This window comes from Vitis riparia, chromosome 12, assembly GCF_004353265.1.
Source record: "Vitis riparia cultivar Riparia Gloire de Montpellier isolate 1030 chromosome 12, EGFV_Vit.rip_1.0, whole genome shotgun sequence".
NCBI classification, from domain to species: domain Eukaryota; kingdom Viridiplantae; phylum Streptophyta; class Magnoliopsida; order Vitales; family Vitaceae; genus Vitis; species Vitis riparia.
The window spans coordinates 1,878,549-1,900,723 of NC_048442.1; the positions used below are offsets into that span (position 1 = coordinate 1,878,549).

General features: G+C 32.9%; 1 protein-coding gene across 1 annotated transcript; it reads left to right on the top strand.

Annotated features, from left to right (window-relative positions):
• Nucleotides 1–8,434: 8,434 nt before the first annotated feature.
• On the top strand, nt 8,435–22,062 carry LOC117926855 (uncharacterized protein At5g08430-like). The gene is given in 15 exon segments (XM_034846147.1): nt 8,435–8,709; nt 8,805–8,968; nt 11,355–11,434; nt 11,913–12,100; nt 12,265–12,994; nt 12,997–13,042; nt 13,045–13,124; nt 13,882–13,991; nt 15,928–15,987; nt 17,109–17,159; nt 18,073–18,143; nt 18,678–18,922; nt 19,869–19,988; nt 20,150–20,257; nt 21,245–22,062. Coding segments are annotated over 14 exon segments (2,478 nt in total). The 5' UTR covers nt 8,435–8,709; nt 8,805–8,867; the 3' UTR covers nt 21,733–22,062.
• The last annotated feature ends 113 nt before the right edge of the window (nt 22,063–22,175 follow it).

The window sequence follows — 22,175 nt, forward strand, 5'->3', positions numbered from 1 at the left end:
AAAGAAAGAAATATAAGAATGTATATGTGAACATTTCGTCCTAAGTTGATCATTGCATGGTAAACCTATGGAATAACACACTTGCTTTGAAGTATCTGAAATAACTCGAGAAATGTGAAATTAGGATAGACTATATGTAGAGTGCTCATTTTCATGAAAAATTATAAGGTATTCAACCATATATGTACATGGGATGGTTTGAATTTCAAGTTTGGTGATCTCTTATGACAAGAACAAATGAAGTACTTTCAAGACACTTAGTAGAAGTGAAATCATTTTCCTATTCTACAGTTCCATCACATCATAGAAATACTTAAGGATAACAATGGGGCAGGTTATGAATAGGTTACCCCCATCCCAACCCCACCCTATTTACTCAAAATATTTATCATCTTTGTCCCATTGAAAAAAAATTAAATAGGGCAAGGTGGGTATGAGAAATTTTCATAGCCACCTTGTTTATTTTTATTTTTTTTTTGAAATTTTTTAAATTTTTTTAAAAGAAATATTTTAAAATTTATAAATTACATTAAAATAAACATATCTATAAATAATTAAAATGTTATAATTTTATAACTTATTTTAAAAGTATTTTATTATATATATTAAAATAGGAAAATAAAAATGAAATTTAATTAATTTTTGAAATTAAATTTTACATACAATTGAGGCGGGACAAGACGATACCCGAACTTGTCTTGGGTTTTTAAAAAAATTCCAATTTCATCATAAACCCATTTACTTAAATTCAAACCCGTCTCATTAGGGGTGGGACGGGGCGGGTACTTGAAAAAACCTGTCTCATTGTCATCCCTAGAAATACTCATTTTATAGTATGCACGACCATCTTGGATAAGGACATTTCTCTTAATCCAAACCTAGAACATCCATGGAAAACACTCCACATTTTCACAACAAAAAGAATTAAATATATTTATATACATCGCACCATGGTACATCATGATATTCTTCCCCGTGTAAATCTTAATTAATCTCATTAATAGCATAAAGCAATAAAATAAAAAAATAAAAAAGGTTGCTTAGAGTAGTTTTTTCCATCATAAAAGGACAATTATTACAATCCACATGATTGTTTGAGATTGTTTGAGAGGTCATCCTCATCTTGAGGCTTAATGAATTGTAGGGCAAGACCCCTATCCTTATTCCCTTATGTGATCATAGCCATATAGAGGAGAAAAAGGCATAGCCCTATCTATTGAACAATTATTTTCAACCCATACATATCACATGCAAAACTATCAAGAGGAAGCTTATGAAAATTTATAGTTTTTAGATTTAAAAAAAATGAATTTAGGTTAATAAGGTATATCTATAGAGCACTTATTCAACCATGGATAGGATGCACTCATTTGTATTAAGACAATGAAGATTTTGATAACTTGGATTACTAGGAAGATTGTGTAGATGACCAAATAACAAGCCCATGATTTGAATGAAAAATTGAACAAGATTTCTTACAAAAGTTGAAAGATTCCTTGCAAAAGCTAAAAGATTCCTTGCAAAATCTTAATACCTTGTAAAAAGTTTATTCGCTATAAAAGTTGAATAAAAATTCCTGAAAAGGTTTACCAAGATTCCCTAGAAAAACTAAACAAGATTCTTGCTAAAGTTTAACGATTTTGTGCAAAAATAAAATTGTAACTTGTAAAATTATTCAGTAATTATTAGGAGGTTTGAATTCCATTATGAGTTCTAGTCTAGGCTTCCCTACAAAAGGAATTATTAAAAGACTAAGAAGGTAGAATTTGTATAATCCATTACCAAAAGTGTTCTAAGGCTAAAAAGGTAGAATTTGCATAATCCATTACCAAAAGTGTTTTGTTTGTTCTTTTTTTAGCTTGTAATCCAATTTATAATTGTGGAAGTGGCTTTAGCAATCTTGGACTCATACTCCATTGGATCAATTTGGTGAAATTGTTCAGATAAATCTATATGAAAAAAAGCCTCACTTTGATCCTAAAGGGCAAGGATGAAAATACCATATATGAAAAGAAGCTTTACTTTGATTTTAAAGGATAAAGATGAAAATATTAGTTTTGACGAATGTATCGATAACTTAGTTTTATGAATATATTGGAAAATATTAGTGAATATTTTAACACAAAATATCGATACAATAAAAATTTATCAAAATTTATCAAAATATTGGAAACTTCCTAAAAATAATATAAGAAGTAATAATACACATATTATATATTATAATATATGAATGATACAATTTGTAACATTTTATAGTAGTTGGTATTTGAAAATTCATTTAATATTAAAATCATAATTGATCGAATTTGAAAATAAATTTAGGAAAAATGCATTTTCATAAATATAAGTTGCTTTTCTTTGACTTTTTCATAAACAACTAAAAATTTTACTATTTTTCTTTCCTTCTATTTTTTTTTTTCTATCTTCCCCTCAAACGTTTGAAAACCAAACATAACATTATCAGTAGTAAAATTTGGCAATTCTTCCTTAAACAAGAGATCCAAAGAAAGTGTTTGATGACTTCTATATAGCACATGCAATTCAATGAAATTCATAAGTTATTTGAAAGAATTTTCTTGTTTTCTTTCACCAAGAAAAATTGAATTGAATTGTAGGAGACAATGAAATATTATTAGTCATTTATAATATGATGCAACATAATTTTAGTGCACCATGCTTTCGCCAAATTTTATCTTCTAAATTTTGTTTGTCCAAGGCATAACTCTCATCTAACCAAATTCATGTTCATTCCAACCATAATATAAGCCTCATGTAAAATATATGAGTTAGTTTGCTTCAAGAGAATCTTTTTATCAAAACCCGAATCATATCGTTATTTAAACCATAAGGGCAAACCCCATATACAAAGTATCCAAATTTTATCTTCTAAATTTTGTTTGTCTGAGGCATAACTCTCCTCTATCCAAATTCATGTTCATTCCAACAATAGTATAAGTCTCATGTAAAATATATGAGTTAGTTTGCTTCAAGAGAATCTTTTAACCAAAACCCGAATCATATCGTTATTTAAACCACAAGGAAAAACCCCGTATACAAAGTATAAGGTCTTTCATTTGAAAAAAAAAAAAAAATCTTTTCTATCATTAACCCCGAATTATGTAGATTCAATAGAATAAATTATATAACATCAATCATTTATACATTATCTATTCCATTGTGTTGATTAAATAGATAATATGGAAATCCATTCATTACCTTCGCATCAACTTGATTTATGACACTAAATCAAAGTGAAACAACTAATCTAAAAGCAAGATAAAAAAAAATGATTTGAAATAGTGATTAGGGCTTAATCTTGTCTACTAAAAAAATATATATATATATTATTCTTACAACAATAATTACAAGAAATATTGCATATAAGCACTATACATAATAATTATATAAAAAAAATAGTAAGACTTCGAAAAGTAAATAAAGACATACTGAGTAAGACAAATAGGTGGGGGGTTTATTTCAACCTCACCTTTTTCCCTTCCAATTTTACAATTTTGTATTATTTTTAAAATATTTTTTTAATAATATAAACATGTGAAACTATGTTAAATATCTAGGTTATGTTTGGCTCCTAAAAAGTTTGAGGAAAAATACAATGGAAAAAAAATAAAGAGAAAAAGTAAATAAAAAATAAAATAAATTTAAAATCAATAATTTTTTTTATATGCTACTATAAACTTATTTTACTTATTTTAATTTTTGGATATAAAGATGAAATATTTAAAAGTTTGTTATTAATTTTAATTATATTTTATTTTTTGGTATTTTTCAAAATATGATCAAATAAGAGAAAATATTGTTCGTAACAATTTTTTTCTTTTCTTAATATTTTTAAAAACCAAACATAACCCTAATATTTCTCTTTTTCTCACACCGACCCAAAAGTCATAACCTTAGTTTTTTTTTCTTTTTTTTATCACTTTCTTTTCCTCTACCTTCTTCTTTTCTTCCCTTTGTCGCTTAATTTTTTTCTCTTTCAATCATCTCATTTTTTTCCCCATTGGAAATTCATTAAATATAAAAAATGAAAACAAAAGGAGGGAGAGAGTTGAAAAGAGTAAAAAAAAAAAAAAAGGAAGAAAATAAAGTGGGAAGGGAAAAGAATTTTCTTGAAAAACAAAAGAGGCATATTAAATTAAGGTTAGGGTTGTTTGGTGTGTTGGTAAAGAAAGAAAATGAGAATATAGATGACAGTGGGGCAAGTTTAGGACGGGTCAACCTCATCCCAACTTATCTCATTTATTTATATCTATTATCATGATAGCTAAAAAAAATATTAAATAAAAAGGGATGGGGTGGAGCAAATATGAAAAATTTTCATACCAACCTCACCACACTCCCGTGGACCCTGTATTTTGCTCAATGCATTTCCACTTGATAGCGTGACTTGCTTTTTATTTATTTGGTGAAAAATATGATTTTTAGAAAAGACTTGAAGTCGCCACTTTTTTTTTGTTTTATTTTTAAAGGAAAAAAAACCCTAAGTGTGACTCCTTATTTGGAAAAAACGGTCTATGGAAAACCATAGTCGGGTTCGGGGGTCAGATTACTTATCAAGAAGGTACGGTGAAAGACCATAGCACCTTTCTAAGCCCCTTAAAAACAGGTCTCTACTAAATAAGGTGAGACAAGTATGACAATTAATAAGGAAATCAATGAATACCAATGAAATGATCGAATAATAAAACAAATTGAGCATGAGAACAAGCAAAGTGAGAGTAAGATCGTACCTTAGCGGCAAGTAATAGTGTGTTATCATGGAAACAAGGTTAGCTCAAGTATAAAATTATCACATGCATATCAAATAGCAAGACAAAGATCAAGCAATATTCATTAAGCATAATAATCAACAATTAGAAGAGAAAACTCATATGTGGGGCCCCCACCAAAGCTCATAAATTCCATTGTTTTGAAATTATGAAAATCAAATTCATGCTTATTTAAAAAATCGAGAAAAATGGAAAATTATTTCAAAATCAAAAAAAAATTGTGAAAGGGTTTACCTAAAAGAAAATGTAACAAGTTTATTTAAAAATAGGATTTTTAATGACTCCAAACCCTAATGAAGGAAGAGGAAAAAAAAAGGACTTAAAATTATTTGAAAACTAAGGTGCAATTAAAAATATTTGAAAAAAAAAAAATTGGAATTTGAAATTTGCTTGAAAATTGGAGTTTTGAAAATTATTTAACAATTGAAGTTATGAAAATTAAATATGGAAATTGAAGTTTTGAAAATTGGAGTTTTGAAAATTATTTGACAATTGAAGTTATGAAAATTAAATATGGAAATTGAAGTTTTGAAAATTAAATTTAGAAATTGAAGTTTTGAAAATTGGAGTTTTGAAAATTGGAGCTTTGAAAATTATTTGAAGATTGAAGTTTTGAGCATTAAATCTAAAAATTGAAGTTTTGAAAATTGGAATTTTGAAAATTATTTGAAAATGGAAGTTTTGAAAATTAAATCTAAAAATTGAAATTTTAGAAAATTAAACTTTGATATCAAAAAATGAAGAATTTTTACAAAATAAATAAAAAACATCACGCCATCGAGTGGAAACTCATCGAGCAAAATGCAGGGTCCACAAATATTCAACTCAATTTTATTAGTAAAAAGGATTTTTAATAGGAAAAAAAATTTGAAATTATTTATAAAAAAACTTTATTCATTATTTTTATTTACCAAAAAAATTTTATTCAATTAGAAAAACTTGGGCAGTTTTATTAAAAAAAATTGTGCAATTTATTAAAAAAAATTGGATTTTTATGAAAAACAATTTTCTAAAATTTCATTAAAATCAATTTTCTTAAACTTTTTTTAAAAAACATTTTTTTTAACTTTCTAAGATGAATTTTCCATAACTTTACATTTATTTGAAAAATGATTTTTGAACCTTTTAAAATAAAATATCAAAAAAAAAATGGACTATTTTTATTAATAAAAATATTTTCTAAACTATTTTTTATTCAATAAAAAAAATTCTGGACTGTTTTTATTCAAAAATAATGTTCTAGATTGTTTTTATTGAAAGATAACTTTTTGGTCTTTTATTAAAAATATTCTTTGGGCTTTTATTAAAAATAATTCTAGACTTCCATTAAAATTAATTTTTTAAAAACAAAAACAAAACAAAACAATTTTCTGAACTTTAGAAATAAGAACTAAAAGTTAAGGCCCAAATGAAAACTCAAACCAAACCAATTCAATCCAACAAAAAACAGGAGAACCCAAATCATCCAATTTGAAAACTAAACTCCATAAACAAATTCCATAGGAATCAACAAAATGAATGAGTAGTGGGATGGCTATGGGATGGTGGAATGAAACTAACAACGGTGGTGCAAGCATAGTAGGCGTCAACTGAAAGTGGTAGAGCTACGACAAATGAATGAGGGAACTCCATGGGTGCCCAAGTATAGTGGGTATGAAAATGGTGCACCCAAAAGTGGCCATGTGTGGTCGCACACGGCCATGCAAAGGTGGAGCCCGAGAGCATAACTAGGACTGCCTTGTTGGTGTTGACATTATTTTCTTATGACAGGCAACAGAATTTGCATTTGATAAAATGACATAGGATGAACATCTGATGAACCAAAACCATGGAAAACTTATAAACAATTTAGATTCCACCAACCCAAAATACAACCTAGGCAATCAACATTCAAACAACAAACAAAAGCAAGAAAATATCCAAAAAATGAGACAAAACAAAGCATTAATGAAAAGAAATAAGATTCATAGCAATCATACCTAGAAAGGCTTCAAAACACCCTCTCGCCTCAGTCCAACTCTCTCTGTTTCGGTCTTCACCCCTCCTTGCTACTCACGGTTCGCCTCCTGCAACTTCTTTTCTCTGCCCTTTGCTCCCATTCTCTTTCCTCTCAAGCTCTCAAAAATTCCCCAAAACCCTGAATCTCAAGAAACTAACCCCCCTATGCTTGCTCTGTTTTTTCATTTTCTCCCCTGCTCCTAATCACCCTACTAATGCCCAGTTCGACCCTCTCTCCTTCATCTAACGCTCAACTCACCATTTTCACCCACAAAAAAAAGGGGAAAAAAAAACTATTCATTATTATTATTATTATTATTGCCTCTCCCAATCTCAGCTCACCCTTCTTCCTTGCTGGTTTTCTTTTTTTCTTTTTTCTATCTCCCTTCCCCTTTAACCCCATGTCTCTCTTTGTCAATCCTTCATATATCACCCTTGCTGCTAAAAAAACTTCTTCTTGCCCCTCATTTTTTTTCTCACGTCCTCCCTATTTCTTTAGCTTCCAATCCAAGCCTCCACCCACTCCCACTGCTCCCGATTCAGAGAAGACGTCACCACCAACTCCACTGCTTCAACCACCACAGTGGCAAGGTGGTCACATCCTTGCCACACGTCCCATGCATCTTGGCTCCTCCAAAAACCCGCTGCCAACTCTTCCTAAGGTGGTAAAAAATAGAAAAAAAAAAAATTGGTTCATAAATGGGTCTACAACTCCATTTAAATTTTTATTTAAAATTACATATAATCAAGATAGAACGAGACAAAGTCATACTTAAACTCACCCAAACCAATCTTAAGTTTTTAAAAACTTCCCAAACACCTCTCTCCAACAGATTTATCTTTATTCCAAATTCTTCTTGTTAGGGGAATGATAGAACAGGTACCCAAAAAAAGTTCTTATTATCCTTCTAAATGTCACTTGGGTTAATGCAAGATATGTCATTTAAAGGTGGTTTTTTTTTTTTTTCTTTTCTTTTATCAAATTGAAAATTTTCCATCCATTTCCATACCCAAAAAACCCACTCTTCCAATAAGAAAAGTAGAATTGTTAAAGAATTTAACATAAAAATGTTCATTTTATTTTAATCCTTAAATTCCTTCCTATCTAAAGTGTTACACAATATTTATACTATTTATTTTAAAAGTACATAAATTCTCTTTTACTTTATATCCTCTAATTTTTTTAAAAAATCCACTCTACAACATGAAAACTTACAAAAAGTTTGGATATTATTTAATTTTTTAATTTTGAAAAAAAAAAAGATTTACTATCATAAATTTGAAACAAAATTTTTATTTAAAAATACTTATCACTTTATAAAACAATATCTTAAAAAACAATTTTAATTAAAAAATAATAGAAAATTGCGAACAATTAAGTAACTTTTATTTATTTATTTATTTATTTATTTATACTACTTTCTTAAAAATCAAATTTGATATTTTTATTTATTTTTTATTTTCTAAGGGAAAAAAAATACTTCTAAAGAATAATTAACCCATGGATCAAATTTATTTATTTATAATTTTTTTTAAAGGCATGAATATATATTTATTATTTATTATTTTATTATTTTTTATAGATTTGCTAAAGAAACAAACTCTTAGAATGCTTAATAAAGAGCACTTTATGGGATGGATCACTTCCATAATAATCCGATTCCCTTTCTTATTTATGGAAAATTCCGAGAAATTTTTTCTACCCATCTTCAACATCTGTCCCACTCGCATTCTCACTTTTCTGAGTTTTTTCTCTGAAACCAAACAAAAAAAAAAAAAAACCTGCTACTTTAATCTTTTCTGTTGCAGTAGTTGAGTTCTTGCTTGTCTAAAGCTTTGAGGGCGTTCTTTTTCCATTTTTCTGAAGTGGGTCTCTTGGGATCGCTGTCAATGCCCTTTGTTTGTTGAATTTCAGAGTTTGGAGGTATGTTTTTGCCTTTTTCTAGAAATGGGTCTTTGATAATTTCTGAAATGAAGCAATGTAGAGGTAGTTTTACAGTGTTTTTCTCGTTTTGGTAGGGTTTTTCTTTGTGGGTTTAAGACCTAGGGTTGCGTTTGGTTGTGACGATTAAAGCTTAAAGGATGAGGAGGAGGAGGAGGAGTAAGATAAAGAAAGAAGAGATTGCAGAAGACTACTGCTTTGTCTGCAAAGATGGAGGTCTGCTTATGGTCTGCGACTACAAGTGAGTTCTTTTTAAAAGGAAATTATGATTTTAAGCTCTAGAGGATTAGGGTTAATAATCTGGGCACCCCATGTTTCTGATGGAGGGGACAATTCTCATAGTGTAGAGACAGGTTTGACCCTCTATTTGTTGTTCATTTTTTTGGTATCAAGGGTAATTTTGTCTTTCTTCTCATGTCCTGAGTCTGGTTATAGGAATGAAGTGCCCACATCAGTAACTTACTGGCTTTGCTTTAGTTGTATCATGTCCTTTTTTTTCCTCTTTACTAGCACTCTCTTCTGTTCTTTAGGTGTCATGCATCTTTTTTTTTCCATGTTTACTAATATTAGTTAGTGTTGGAGGAGCAATGCACGTGAAAAGATGATTGCCAATGTAGTGTTTGTTATTAATAGGAGAGGATGTCCACTGAGTGGAGGGTGAAGGGTTTTTGTTTGAGGGGAGATTGATGTAGTTTGAGAGAGGAGAATGGGGTTGGAGAATATGCCATTCATCAGGAGGCAAAGGTCGAGATTCGAAAAGAATCTTGAACAATCTAGATGGTGAGTAAGTTCTATGAAGAGCAATCTTTGGTGATCGATGATCAACCTTTTTGTTAAGTGTGCATTCGTAGGGCAAGGTGTTCATTAATGATGTGTTGGATTCGTTAGTCGGTTCATTAGCACTGACATGTGTCCTTTCTACATTGGTGAATTTTTCTTTCCTTCTAATGGTCAAGATGATTTTGACATGGGTTTATTTTATTCCTGTATTGGCAAGCCTTGAATTCCATGACTGGGTTCTGCATTTCATGTGCCCCAAAAAGGTGCTATGTTTTTCTCTAGTTTCTGAGCACGCAAACAGTAAAAATGCAGAATTGGTACTATTGTATTTGGTGTTTTTTTTCTTCACTTTATTCATGAAGTTTCTGATTGTATATTGAAATTGTATATTATTACATTGTTTTTGGTTGGATGCTTCCTTTAAATGCTTGAAATCTTCATTTTTTTATTGCCCGGAATGGAATTTTTGGTCATATTTGATGATACATGAGTGCATAACAAATGTTTGCATGTCCAAATTTACAATATTTTATAAATTTATACCTGCAACTTAGGTTGTGCCTCATTTTTCTTTGGTGCTCCTTGGGTGTTGTCCCTTGCAGTTTAGGCACTAGGAGTCTTCTGCGCCTTGCGCCTTTCATATTTCATTGCAATCCTATTTAGGGAAAATAACACTAACTTGCCTTGAGGTTTGTTGTTAGAATTATAGTGATCTCCCCTCACATTTGAAAAAAGATGCTATTCTCACTCAAGGTTTGATAAAACTAAAGCAGTGATAAACTCAATAGACATGTAATGTGGTCCAGTTCCTTTTTTACAGTTGTAATTCTCAGAGGAGTTCTTCACCAATGAGGGGTTTTTCTTTGATTGTGTTGGAGTTTAGCTTTAGGTATTCCTACAGTGGATGAGGCTTTTTAATTGGTCTTGTGGCTGAGATATGCATCTGTTATTTCCTTAGATTACTTTTTCCATTCTGTTGATAGGGAGGAACGTTTCCAAATGTGTCCTAGTGCATTTTTCTTAGACCACTTTCTGATCATTTCTTTTTACTGTGGTGGGGCTAGGATTTGGAGATGGAGATGTTCTTTCAGGTTGGAGAACACAAGGCTTCGAGTGCATACAGTGCATGAGTTTGGAGTTGTTAAAAATTGGTAGTTTAGCTATCAGTTTACGGGTCTCTCCAGTTTTGTCCTTTGCTAGAAAGTTGAAGGCTCTAAAAGACAATCTGAAACATGGACTAGAGAGGTATTTGACACTGTTCCCTTTCATAAAGTTTGTGTCTTGGAGTGAATTAGCTTTTAGGATTGTAAGGGTAGGTATGAGCTTCATTTGGAAGATAGCCACTTAGCAGTGTGGGAAGAGAGGTCTGAGTGATGGAAGTCAAGAGGTGTTCTGTGCATGCTATTCATTAACATGCACATTTGTCCCAACCACTAAAGCATATCAAACTACATGTTCAATATCCACTTCTGCCCAATGCTGAAACCTGTGTTACACAAGTAGCCCTGTACTCTGTTCACAGTCCATGCCTATGCCTGATCAAGGGACGTTGGTGACTTTTTGTTGCAATTCCATCCCAGGGAGAAAAAAAGAAGGAATGGGAGGGGGTTTGTTGTGATACTGTTGCTTTTGATGAAAGTTTCATCTAGATTTTACTATGCATTGAAGAATAACTCCCAATGAAGTGAATGGGTCTATAGTGCCTTGCTAAATATATCTGCTTTTGAGTTAGTTGCCAGACCCCTCATTTTTTCATATTTTTGTTCTTGAGTTTGTTCAAAACAATGATTTGTTTATGCACCAAATGTATGGTTTACTCTGTTTATTCATCATATTTACTGCTTCAGGGATTGTTTAAAAGCATATCATCCTCAGTGTGTGGGAAAAGAGGACTCATTTTTGGAGAGTGACGAAAGCTGGAGTTGCAGTAAGTCACTCACTTTTGTCTAAACATGATTTCTTCTGCATAAAGTTTTATTATCTCTAATAGCATCCTTACTTTCAGAGGAAAACATGGTTGTAGATTTGGTGCATGTATGCATAAAGGTAGCTGATCCATCATTTGATATGTTACACCTATGAGATCTATTCCAAATATGGATTTTTTAATGATCCTACCATGAAGAATCATAATACATAAAAGTTTAGTAAAGAGAGCAGAAAAGGTAACCAAATATCATTACACCTCAGTTTGCAGTTGACAGAAAAGCATGTTAAACGTGTTTAGAGCACCATGCTTACATTAAATTTTGTTGTTTTAGATATGAGAGCTGGGACTCTTACCCAGCTTACCATTTGTTGAAGCACATGTTGTATCTAGATGCCTTGAATGTGTTATTCATTGATCTTGCTTGCACACTTTGGCGAATAAGTACTTGTTGTACTTGCAAAATGTTTATATTCAGGTTGGCATTCTTGCTTCAATTGTCAAAAAGCCTCAAAATTTCAGTGCTATGTTTGTCCAAAAGCTGTGTGTGGATCCTGCCTCAGTGTTTCTGAGTTTGCACAAGTAAGAGGGAAGAAAGGATTCTGTAGTCACTGTTTAAAGCTCGCATTACTTATTGAAGATGAGATGGATGTTGACTCTGATGGGGTATGAATCATTTCTTGCGGTCCTGTCAAGAATCTTGAAACTCCTTTGACTACATGTTTTTCTTTATTTTGGGGTTTTCTTTCCCAAATATCATTATTCCAGCTTGGAATTATGAAAATTTTGGTTCTGCAATTGCTGTTTATTTTGTACTTGTTGGTTTGCAGGGCAAGGTAGATTTTAAAGACCGAGAGACATATGAATTCCTATTTATGGAGTATTATGAGATAATAAAGGATAAGGAAGGCATAACTGCAGAAAATGTCCATTCTGCAGATGCCCTATTAAAGAAAGGTAAGAATTATGGAAGCAGCTCTGATTCGGATGAGCTTTATAAAGGTCATGAAGAAGATCAGCTAGAACTATCTGATTGTGATGATATGGATGATACCGAGGGACACAAGCGGGTGGTTAGAAGGAAGAGCTCAGTGAAAGGTAAGGCCACACCATTGAAGAGAGAGTTTATTGGGTGGGGATCAAAAGTTCTTATCGAGTTCCTTGCATCCATCGGTCAAGACACAACCCAAAAATTATCACAGTATGATGTGACATCCATCATTAGTAGGTATGTTAATGACAACAATCTTCTTCATCCGCAAAAGAAGAGGAAGGTTCTTTGTGATGAAAGGTTGCGACCTGTTTTGGGGAGGAAATCAGTCAATAAAAATAAAATATATGACATTGTGGAAGGGCATTTGGCTGAGAACTTGGAGCAGTCAGAGGATGATGAGGCTAGATACAGTTCAGAAGACAAGGATGAGACTGTCTTGATGGCCTGTAAAAGACAAAGAAAATCTAACTTAGAGACACCTCAGATAAAGGAACTTACTCCACTGATACCTCAGAGCCGTTTTGCAGCTATAGTTCCTAAAAATATTAAACTTATCTACTTGAAGAGGAGTTAATGCTGGAGTTATTGAAGCAACCAGACACTTTTGAAAGCAAAGTGAAGGTAGCTTTGTGAAAGTGAAGGCAGACTCATATTGGTATTCTCAAAATCAGACTCATCAGCTCTTCCAAGTAACAGGTAATTGTCTGGATGGATGCTTCATGTTAAATAGTAATATCAAGTTGTATCTTTGCTTTGGTTGAGGTATAATTCTGAATTATTCAAAAATAAAAAAATAAAAATCTGAATTCCACTGACCATTTTATTTGATAACATAAAGAATTAATTTCCCTACTGAAGTTATATAATGGAAAACAATGGGGCAGCTCCAGGTTCCCTAAAAATTCAAACCATGGGTTTATCAACTTTTTGGGGGTTGAGTATTTGATTTTTTTTATTCAAATGGAAAAAATGCACCTTCACAGCTGCATTTAATTATTGGATGAATATGAAGGTGGGACCCTGAGCTGATCCAAGCCCATCGGTTTTCTGATGATAGTTAGATGTGTTGTAGGCTTAGACACATAGTATGCTTTCTATATCAGGAAAGATTTGATTTTCCTTGTTTTTTTAGGTTCATTCACAGATGCTTCAAATAATGATGTCTAATGGCTTCTAAATGAACTTGTCTAGGCACTATATTTTAACTCTCATTTTCCCCCTCAACATGATATCTTGTATCTATTCTGGTGAGAATGATAAATAGTTCTTCCTGAAATTGCTTTTGAATGCAATTCATGACATTGTGAAGAAACCTAGAAGGGAAAATGCTTTCAAATCTGTTCTTTTATTCCATTTAGATTTCATGGGAAAGCCATTTTTTTTTTTTCAACTACTCTTCTCCATCTTGGGTGCTTAACCTTTTGCTTTGTGTTGTTATTTTGCATCCTCACAGGCATAAAGAAAACCTCAGAAACTCAAGAAATCAATGCAGAAATTCTCCTGCAGGTCCCCAATGCAAAAGATATCCGTATTAATATGCTGGCCGAACTTGATTTGACTGAGGTAATGGATTCTCGTGTTGGAGATTCTAAACCAAATACTAACTACAAATGCTCCATTCTAAATTTACCAGGATGACTTGTTTCTGGAATCAATTAGACATTAAGTTTTATCTGTTGTCAAAGAATTGAAAATTTGAGAATGGTTTTCCAACCGTTTACTTGATTAAAACATTTTGTTCAAATATGGTTTTCAGAATTTGAAAGTTGCTCTTTTGTTATCTCATTTAAATGGGATGTGGTCTGCACAGAAAAGAACAAGGGTGGGCTAGGCTTAAGGAAAATAGCCATTCTGAATAGAGCCTTACTCGGCAAGTGGATTTGGAGGTTTGCTTGTGAAAAAGATAATCTTTGGAAGCAAATGATCACTACGAAGTATGGGCAAGAGGATCATGGATGGAGGTCAAAGAAGGCTAGTGGGGCGGTTGGAGTAGGGGTCTGGAAGGAGATTCTAAAAGAATCTGATTGGTGCTGGGGAAATCTGGTTTTTCTAGTTGGGAAGGGCTCCAAAATCAAATTTTGGAAAGATACTTGGTGCATTGATACACCGTTGTCCCATTGTTTCAATCATCTTTTTGTCATGGCCGCGCATAGGGACGCAACGATTGAGGAGATGTGGGATCAAAATTCTGGTCAAGGAGATTGGAACCTTGTCTTTGTGAGAGACTTCAATGATTGAGAGCTGGATATGGTTGGGGAGTTGCTCCACACCTTGAGGGGTCATAGGCCTTCTTTGGAGGAAGATTCAGTTATGTGGAGGCGAGGAAGAAATGGTCTATTCAGGGTCAAGGAAGCTTATAGGCTGCTGGACAACCCTAATGCCACAACTTTTCCTTCAAGGAGCATATGGGTGGATAGGTTGCCAACTAAAGTTGTTTTTTTTTGCTTGGGAGGCGACGTGGGGGAAGGTGCTCACTCTGGACAGGCTCCAGATAAGAGGGGTGCAACTCCCTAATTGTTGCTTTCTGTGTGGTTGTGAAGAAGAGAATGTAAATCATATTCTTTTACACTGTATAGTGACTAGAGCTCTGTGGGATATTATTTTTGGGTTAGTAGATATTAAATGGGTCTTCCCAGAAACTGTAAAGGAGGTCTTAACTTCCTGGAGGGGCCCATTTGTAGGGAAGAAAAGAAAAAGGTTTGGAAATCCATACCGTTGTGTGTTTTTTGGACGGTTTGGAAGGAGAGAATAGGTTAGCTTTTAGGGGGGGTGTGTTGAATATCCAGATATTAAAGAATTCTTTTGTTTGTAACTTATGGAGCTGGGCCAAAGTGTATTTAGGCGAGGAGTCTCTCTCCCTTATAGGCCTTTTGGAGTGGGTAGCATCCACTTAAGGGGAGGTAGTCTTTTTTTGGTCCTGTTCTTTTTTGAGGCTGTAGCCGCCTTGTATACTCCCTGTATGCTTTGTGGCTTTTAGCCTTTTCTAATGTATATCTTGTTTACTTATCAAAAAAAAAAAAAAAAAAATTAAAGAGTATATTGATTTCTGTAAGAATTATCATCATTGGTAATTTACTGCAATATGAATCTTTGAGAGACTTGAATTTTTTGCTCCCTTTGTGTTTATAGTGAAACTAGTATCACTCATGCATACGGTAAATAGCCCACTACCTTATATTTGTCAAAAATACATGACTTTCTCACAAGCATTATTCTTGAATAAAAAAAAATATGTTCACTTTTATAACATGATTACTTTTTTGCTCATGCATTTCATTCCCTAGTTTCCTGACTTGTTGACCATATTTTGTGAAGAATTAACTACTTCATATTTCCTAGAACAAAATAATCCGTAGTTTGAAATACATTACTGCGCCTTTAGTGGTAAGCATATTGGATCAGAAACTAAACCTATTCAAGTGGTTGAAAGATTTGGTAAGTTTACATCTTGTCCTTTTCCAAGCAGATAATTCTTTACTCACAGTAGTACTTTTTTCAGGGAGAATGTGAAGATTATCGACAGAAAGTGAAAGAGGGCTTGTATAAAAGACTTACTATTGTAAGTTCTCTCATACAGAACAATTTCATATCTTTTCTAGGAGTTTGTAGATTTCTCATACAGAACGATTTAATATCTTTTCTAGGAGTTTGTAGACCTCTCATGCAGAACAATTTAATATCTTTTCTGGGAGTTTGTAGAAATTCAAATATCCTCCTATGTAATATGAACTAGTGCTACAGTCATATTCCTGTTACTCTCTCTGCTATATTTTTTTGTCTCATTGTTAGAGAAGAGAAGGGTAGGAAGCACATATATTTTTTCTTTTAAACATGCGCAGTCCCCAAACATTTGCATCGACACACATTCATGCACATGGAAAGACTCCTTTGCAAGATACTAAACTCCAATTCAGATTTTCTAAGATTGCAGCTGAAGGGGCATTTAGATCATCACTTCTACTACAACTATATCCAATTTAGTCAACCATGTTTATAGTGGTCTTAATGAATTGTTTGATGCCTAAGAAAATCTCCTTTTACATAACGTAAAATTAGAAATGAAAGCATGGAAGATCCATTAAACTTCTTTCTCTGCCATGACATCAGCAAAACTGGTTTACCAAAGTGACACCCGTTTAAGCATTGCTCTTTTCTCTTAAGACAATGTCCTTGTCCTACTTTAATATGCTAGCCTTCTTGCTAGCATCACCCCCTAGAACTTGAATCACTGCCTATTTTCTGTTTACACTTATTTCCTCAAACAAGCACAATTACCTAGCAATGTGAAAAAGCATTTAACAGTTCAGAATACATGTACCAGGATGGAAAATATCAATCCATCCAAAAAAAAAATTTGCCTGTAACAAATGAGGAAGACGAATCTCTTATTTTGTATTATCTGTCCTGTGAATAGTTTTTAAGTCTATTTTTTTAAAAATAAAAAATAAAAATAATAAAAATAAAAAATAAAAAATTGGTGGCTTGTCTTTTTGTGATTAAAATGCTTTTTTTTGGGTTGCATTAGGTAGAATTTTGCCTAACTTTTTTATTGAAAAAATTGGATAATTTCTTAGGTTAGTATGACTTTTAGTTGAATGTTGCTACAAGTACATATTTGTTTATAGAAAATGGTTTATTTAACATTTTTTATTGAAAAAATTGGAATCTCTTGTTTGACAGGTGGAGCTTGAAGAGAAGGCCAGAAGTCTGCATGAAGATATAACCAAGCATGTAAATATGTTATCCTGATATAATGATTCCTTAACACCTCAAGGGACACTACTTTCTATTTTATTTTTGTTCTTTTATAGTTTTACCTATTTCTCGAAGAACATAATGGTTCTAAGTGTCAAAATCATTACTCAGGAGTCTAGCAAATGAACCACCAAGTGCCCATGCGAAATTAACTCAAAAAGGGAAAAAAAAAACTCATGAATATGTCATATGAGTTGACGAAGCAATCCCAATGGGGCTACTGATGTGCTCATTGGTCTATTCTCTATTGTCCTACAGTTGGACTTGAGAACATGGATAGGAAACTTGCATGCCTGGAGTGCCTACTGGATTACTGAGATAGAGTAACCTTCTATATCTTATATTGTTTTTGGATGACATATTAAATTGTTAAAGAAGTGTCTGAAATCCTAAAAGGTCACATATATTCATAGTTCTCTGTTTTTGGGTGCTATTGTTAAATGGCAGTATTCTTGTCTCTCACTGTCAATACTCCATACTATCATTTACACAATTGTGGAGAGAATTGAACCGTTGAGTTGGGAAGCATTTGAATGTTCCATGGACATAAAATGTTCCTATCTCACAATACATAGTATTTAAAATGAGTCCATTTTGTTTCCTAGCATTTAAATCTTAGTTCTTTCAAAATTTTCTCTTAGGTCATTTTAGAATTTCAATGAATGATCTTATTTCTATACTGTATATGATTTTTGTTGATTATGAAGACTTTCAAAGCCGATATATGTTCAAATGCTAGCTGAAACATTAAGCAATCGTTTCGTTTCCATTTCATACCTAAATGTATCCTTATATGCAGTAGCAATTCCATTTATTTGGATATCTGTTTCTTACTTGTTTTTTTTTTTTCTCTGTTTTTCTTTGCATTGTATGGAAATATTAATGACAGTGGATTGAAAAAGAGATTTCTCTATTACAAAACCTAATTGATCGAGCCAATGAGAAGGGATGGAGGAGAGAATATCCTTTGATGTTGTACTGTAAGTTGTAACTCAAGAATTGGAACTAGCAATATACAATTAATGTGTATATTGGATTTTAATATATGCTGAATGCTTATACAGGATTTTATTCTGTAAATGCACCCACAAACACCTCTAAATTAAGTGGAACATTCTTGAACAAGCTCTGCTCTGACCAATTATATTCAGTTAATTGTATGCACCAGGTGAAGACAAGCTTCTGACAACAAAAGCCAAATTTGTTTTTGCTCTACAAAATCCAGTTAGTTCCTATTTCTACACTATCTTTTCTCAGTTGGACAAAGAAGTGACCAGTGCAAACTGTCCATCTAGTCAAACTTAATGAATTTCGAGTCTCAATATCTGTTTGTATCGTTTTCTTTTCTTGGGTTACTTCCCTGTTGTGTGCACCCACTCATAGGTATTTACATCTGTATGTCCCTATGCATTCATGTACTGGTCTTTAGCACTCATCAAATGTATTTACCTCAACAAAAAGGCAATGTACCCCTTAACCTGTGTGGTGCTATACGCTGTTTGAGTACTTAGATAGAAAGCAGCTGTTAATGTCATCAACAGAACAGTCCCGACTCTTAAATGAGGTTCCAAAAGCAATTCCAGATATAGAAGAGCTTGAACCTGCTTCTGGGGATTCTTCTGCAGATGATAAACAAGTAGATAATGGCTCACCCAGAACGATCCTCATTGAGACTACTAAAACACCCAGTGATAAATTGAAAGGAAAAGGTACTTCGATGAGTGTTACAGATGTTGCAGGTTGGCTACGCAATTCTAATTCTATTCATTAGTTCCTTTAATTATTCAAAACAAAAAGGGTTCTTATTTTTTATTGCTTTTTTCTCTAAAACTTATTTTGCTTGGAATTTAATAGAGCCATTGTGTTCCATGATCAAATAGGAGATGAAGATCTATCAGGTATTAGCTAGGTTTCTAAATTATAACAGAACTTAAAGATTTCTACTCGACTTGAGCCCCTTTAGATTCTGTCCTTTCAATCATTTACAATCCTTTTACAACATTCTCAGTATTCAAAACTATGAAACTAAATTCTGATTGCATTCATGTCCATGCCGATGTTGAACATTGAGGTTGTCCCAAACTGAATATTTATCCAAAACTGTATTCCTGCAGGGCCTTTCTCTTTACACCAATTTCATGTTCTATTGGCTACATTGTTACCTTCTCTTTGAACCCATATTCATTCCCATTATTAAATGCCTTTTTTTCTTAGCATAAAATAGATTGTTGCATTTGATATAAAATCTTATGACATAGAGTTTTCCTAAAATGCACACTGGACATCTCAAGGGAATGGATTGTTTCTATTTTGATCCCCAGAATAGATCCATTACACAAAATGGAGCCATCACTGAAAAAAAATTTAAAAATCTAGAGAAAAATTATTTTACAGAATAAAAAAAAAAACACTCTGAGTGCAACAATATAAATGCTATTGTAAAAAATATGATCCGATATTAAATACATCAAAATGTTTTACTTAAATGGAAAGTCCAAAGTCACTCTTGGAAAAGTAAAATCATTTGGCTCTGTTTCTTTGATTGCAATTCATAAAAATATTTTCCTTGGTCTTTGTTTGGAGGAGCCCATCATAATTTCAGAACAGCAAAAGGCTTGTAACTTTCTTTTCATGTTTTCTTTTTCGGCAAAAGAAAGAGGAAAAAACTTCATTATATTATTACAGGATATGGAGATATAAGCAATAAAAGTTCTGCTTCTGGGATTATTGGATCTGGTTCAGGCAGTGATGAGGATGGGAACAAAGAAGCCACTGATGGAAATGCTTCTCAAAAAGATAACGAAGGTTTAGATATTCTTTTTATTCCTTTATTTTTGCTAAGGGAACGCCATGTTTCAGTTCCTAGAGACAAAAGCTTCCATTTGTAATACCTTTGTAAGAGAAAGGCTTGTAATTTTTTGCAAGATTTCTTTGCGACAAAGCTTATCATGTACATGCTTTTACAGGAGATGGAAATAACAAGGAACATTCTGCTGATGAGATTGTTGGATCTGATTCAGCCAGTGATATAAATGGGAAAGGAAAGACGACAATTGGGAATACTGATACAAAAGGTACAGAGGATTTAAATATCCCTAATATTGCTTTGTCTTGGCCTAGGGAATGTTGTGTTTGTGTTCTCTGAGGCAAAAGCTTCCATTTGGAAGTGCAAAGTTGGATATTTTATGCATGCATGTGTGTGGAAATCCCTCCAATGTCAATTGAGAGTACAAACTTATATTGTGTACAAAAAAATTGATATTGGTTTGAATCTGGAAAAATCAAATGATTATTGATGTATTATAGTAACTAAATGATTCATAATTCAACTGATTTATTGTTGTAACCTGCATTTTCCAATAATCTGTTTAAGTGCATAAATAGACTCCTGAAAGATAAGTAGACACAGGAAGTTGTCATCGAGATCTATCTAGTTCTAAATATCTTTGAACTCCTTCCATTTAACATGTGTATATATGTGTATGTATATGTATACATGTAACATTTGTGTGTGTCAAAATCTGCACGATAAGACTTCATTGATTGAATGTTAGTTGAACTTGACAACTTTGTGATAGAAATGCCCTTGAACTCAATTTCTTTCTGATGAAAATGCCTCAAATTCAACAGCTTTGTGGTAAATGGAGCTGTTTCAAGAACATCATTAGGTTATGTGTGGTTCCTGAAAAGTAATAAGAAAATGCTGAGGAAAATTATTTCTTTTATGTTTGGATGTCATGAAAAAGGGCAAGGAAAAAAATACCAAGGAAAAGATGAGAAAAATATTAAAATATTTTCCTTAGAAAAAAGGTGGAGAAAGTTTGGGAAAAGTGTATTTTTCAATAATTAAATTTTCTTTCCATCAAATTTTCCATGGACAATCCACCAAGAGAAAAATTTTATAATTTTTTCTTATCTTTTCCTTTCTCTACATATATATTTATTTATTTTCTATCTTTTCCTAATTTCGTTTTGTCTTTTTTCTAGTCATTAGATTCTTTCAATAACATACGTGGAAGTTTAATCTAGCATCTTGTTTGTTCTTTTTTGCATCTCATCAGTTGATGAAGAAAAGCAGCAATTGTCTGAAGCATCTGAAGCAGCTGGGTCAGAAGAGCTGTTTCAGCAATGTCAGCAATCTCAAATTATTACTCCTGTGGGTCGATCAGACCTCATTCTTCAAAAAATGTCAAGGCAGATGACTTCATGTTTTGCTGGTGAAAAACAAATGGCACCAGTAGCCAAGTTCATTGAATTGAGTGATGATGATGATGATGATGATGAAGATGATAATGATGGAAGAAAGACCCCTGAGGCTGCGAAGCAGAAGCAGACACAGAATGCCCCTGAATGTGAAGCATGGCACTGTGTGGGTCCTCTGGGTGAAAGAAAGGGCCCATTCTCATTGCCATTGCTGAAACGCTGGAGCGACTCCAGTCCTTATGCCTCAAAGTACAAGGTCTGGAAGACAGGCCAGTGTGAAGACAAAGCAATCCTTTTGGGCGATGCCATTCGCCAGCTTTTCCCTGAGAACCCAAAGAAAAACTGAGGGTCCATGCCAGTGTCTGCCAAATGTAAATGCTATAGGCTCGAAACTGAAGGTTTGGATGATGGGTCAGAACCAAGTAATCGTTTCATTTTTTACTATATGCACCAGAACAATCCTTATGAATAATTTACCTTTTTGAAGTTATGCACCAGAACTTCCTCATGGAAGAAGCCATGGATTTCTGTCTTCTTAGCCAATAAATCGTGGGAAACTTTATCAGAAATTGAGTTGACTCTGATTGTGAAACATTCTGCAGTCATCCTTTTCTCTGAGCATAGCTTGTTATTCTTCCTTATCTACAAGTACTCATGCAATTGCCTTTTGGTCTAAGCAGTAGTTTTTTTTTTTTTTTTTCTGAAAAAGAGTGATGAAAGATTTGGATTATGGGGTTTGTTTCATGGAGGGCTTTGTCTTCTCAAATGACAGTTGAAGGAGCATTGCAG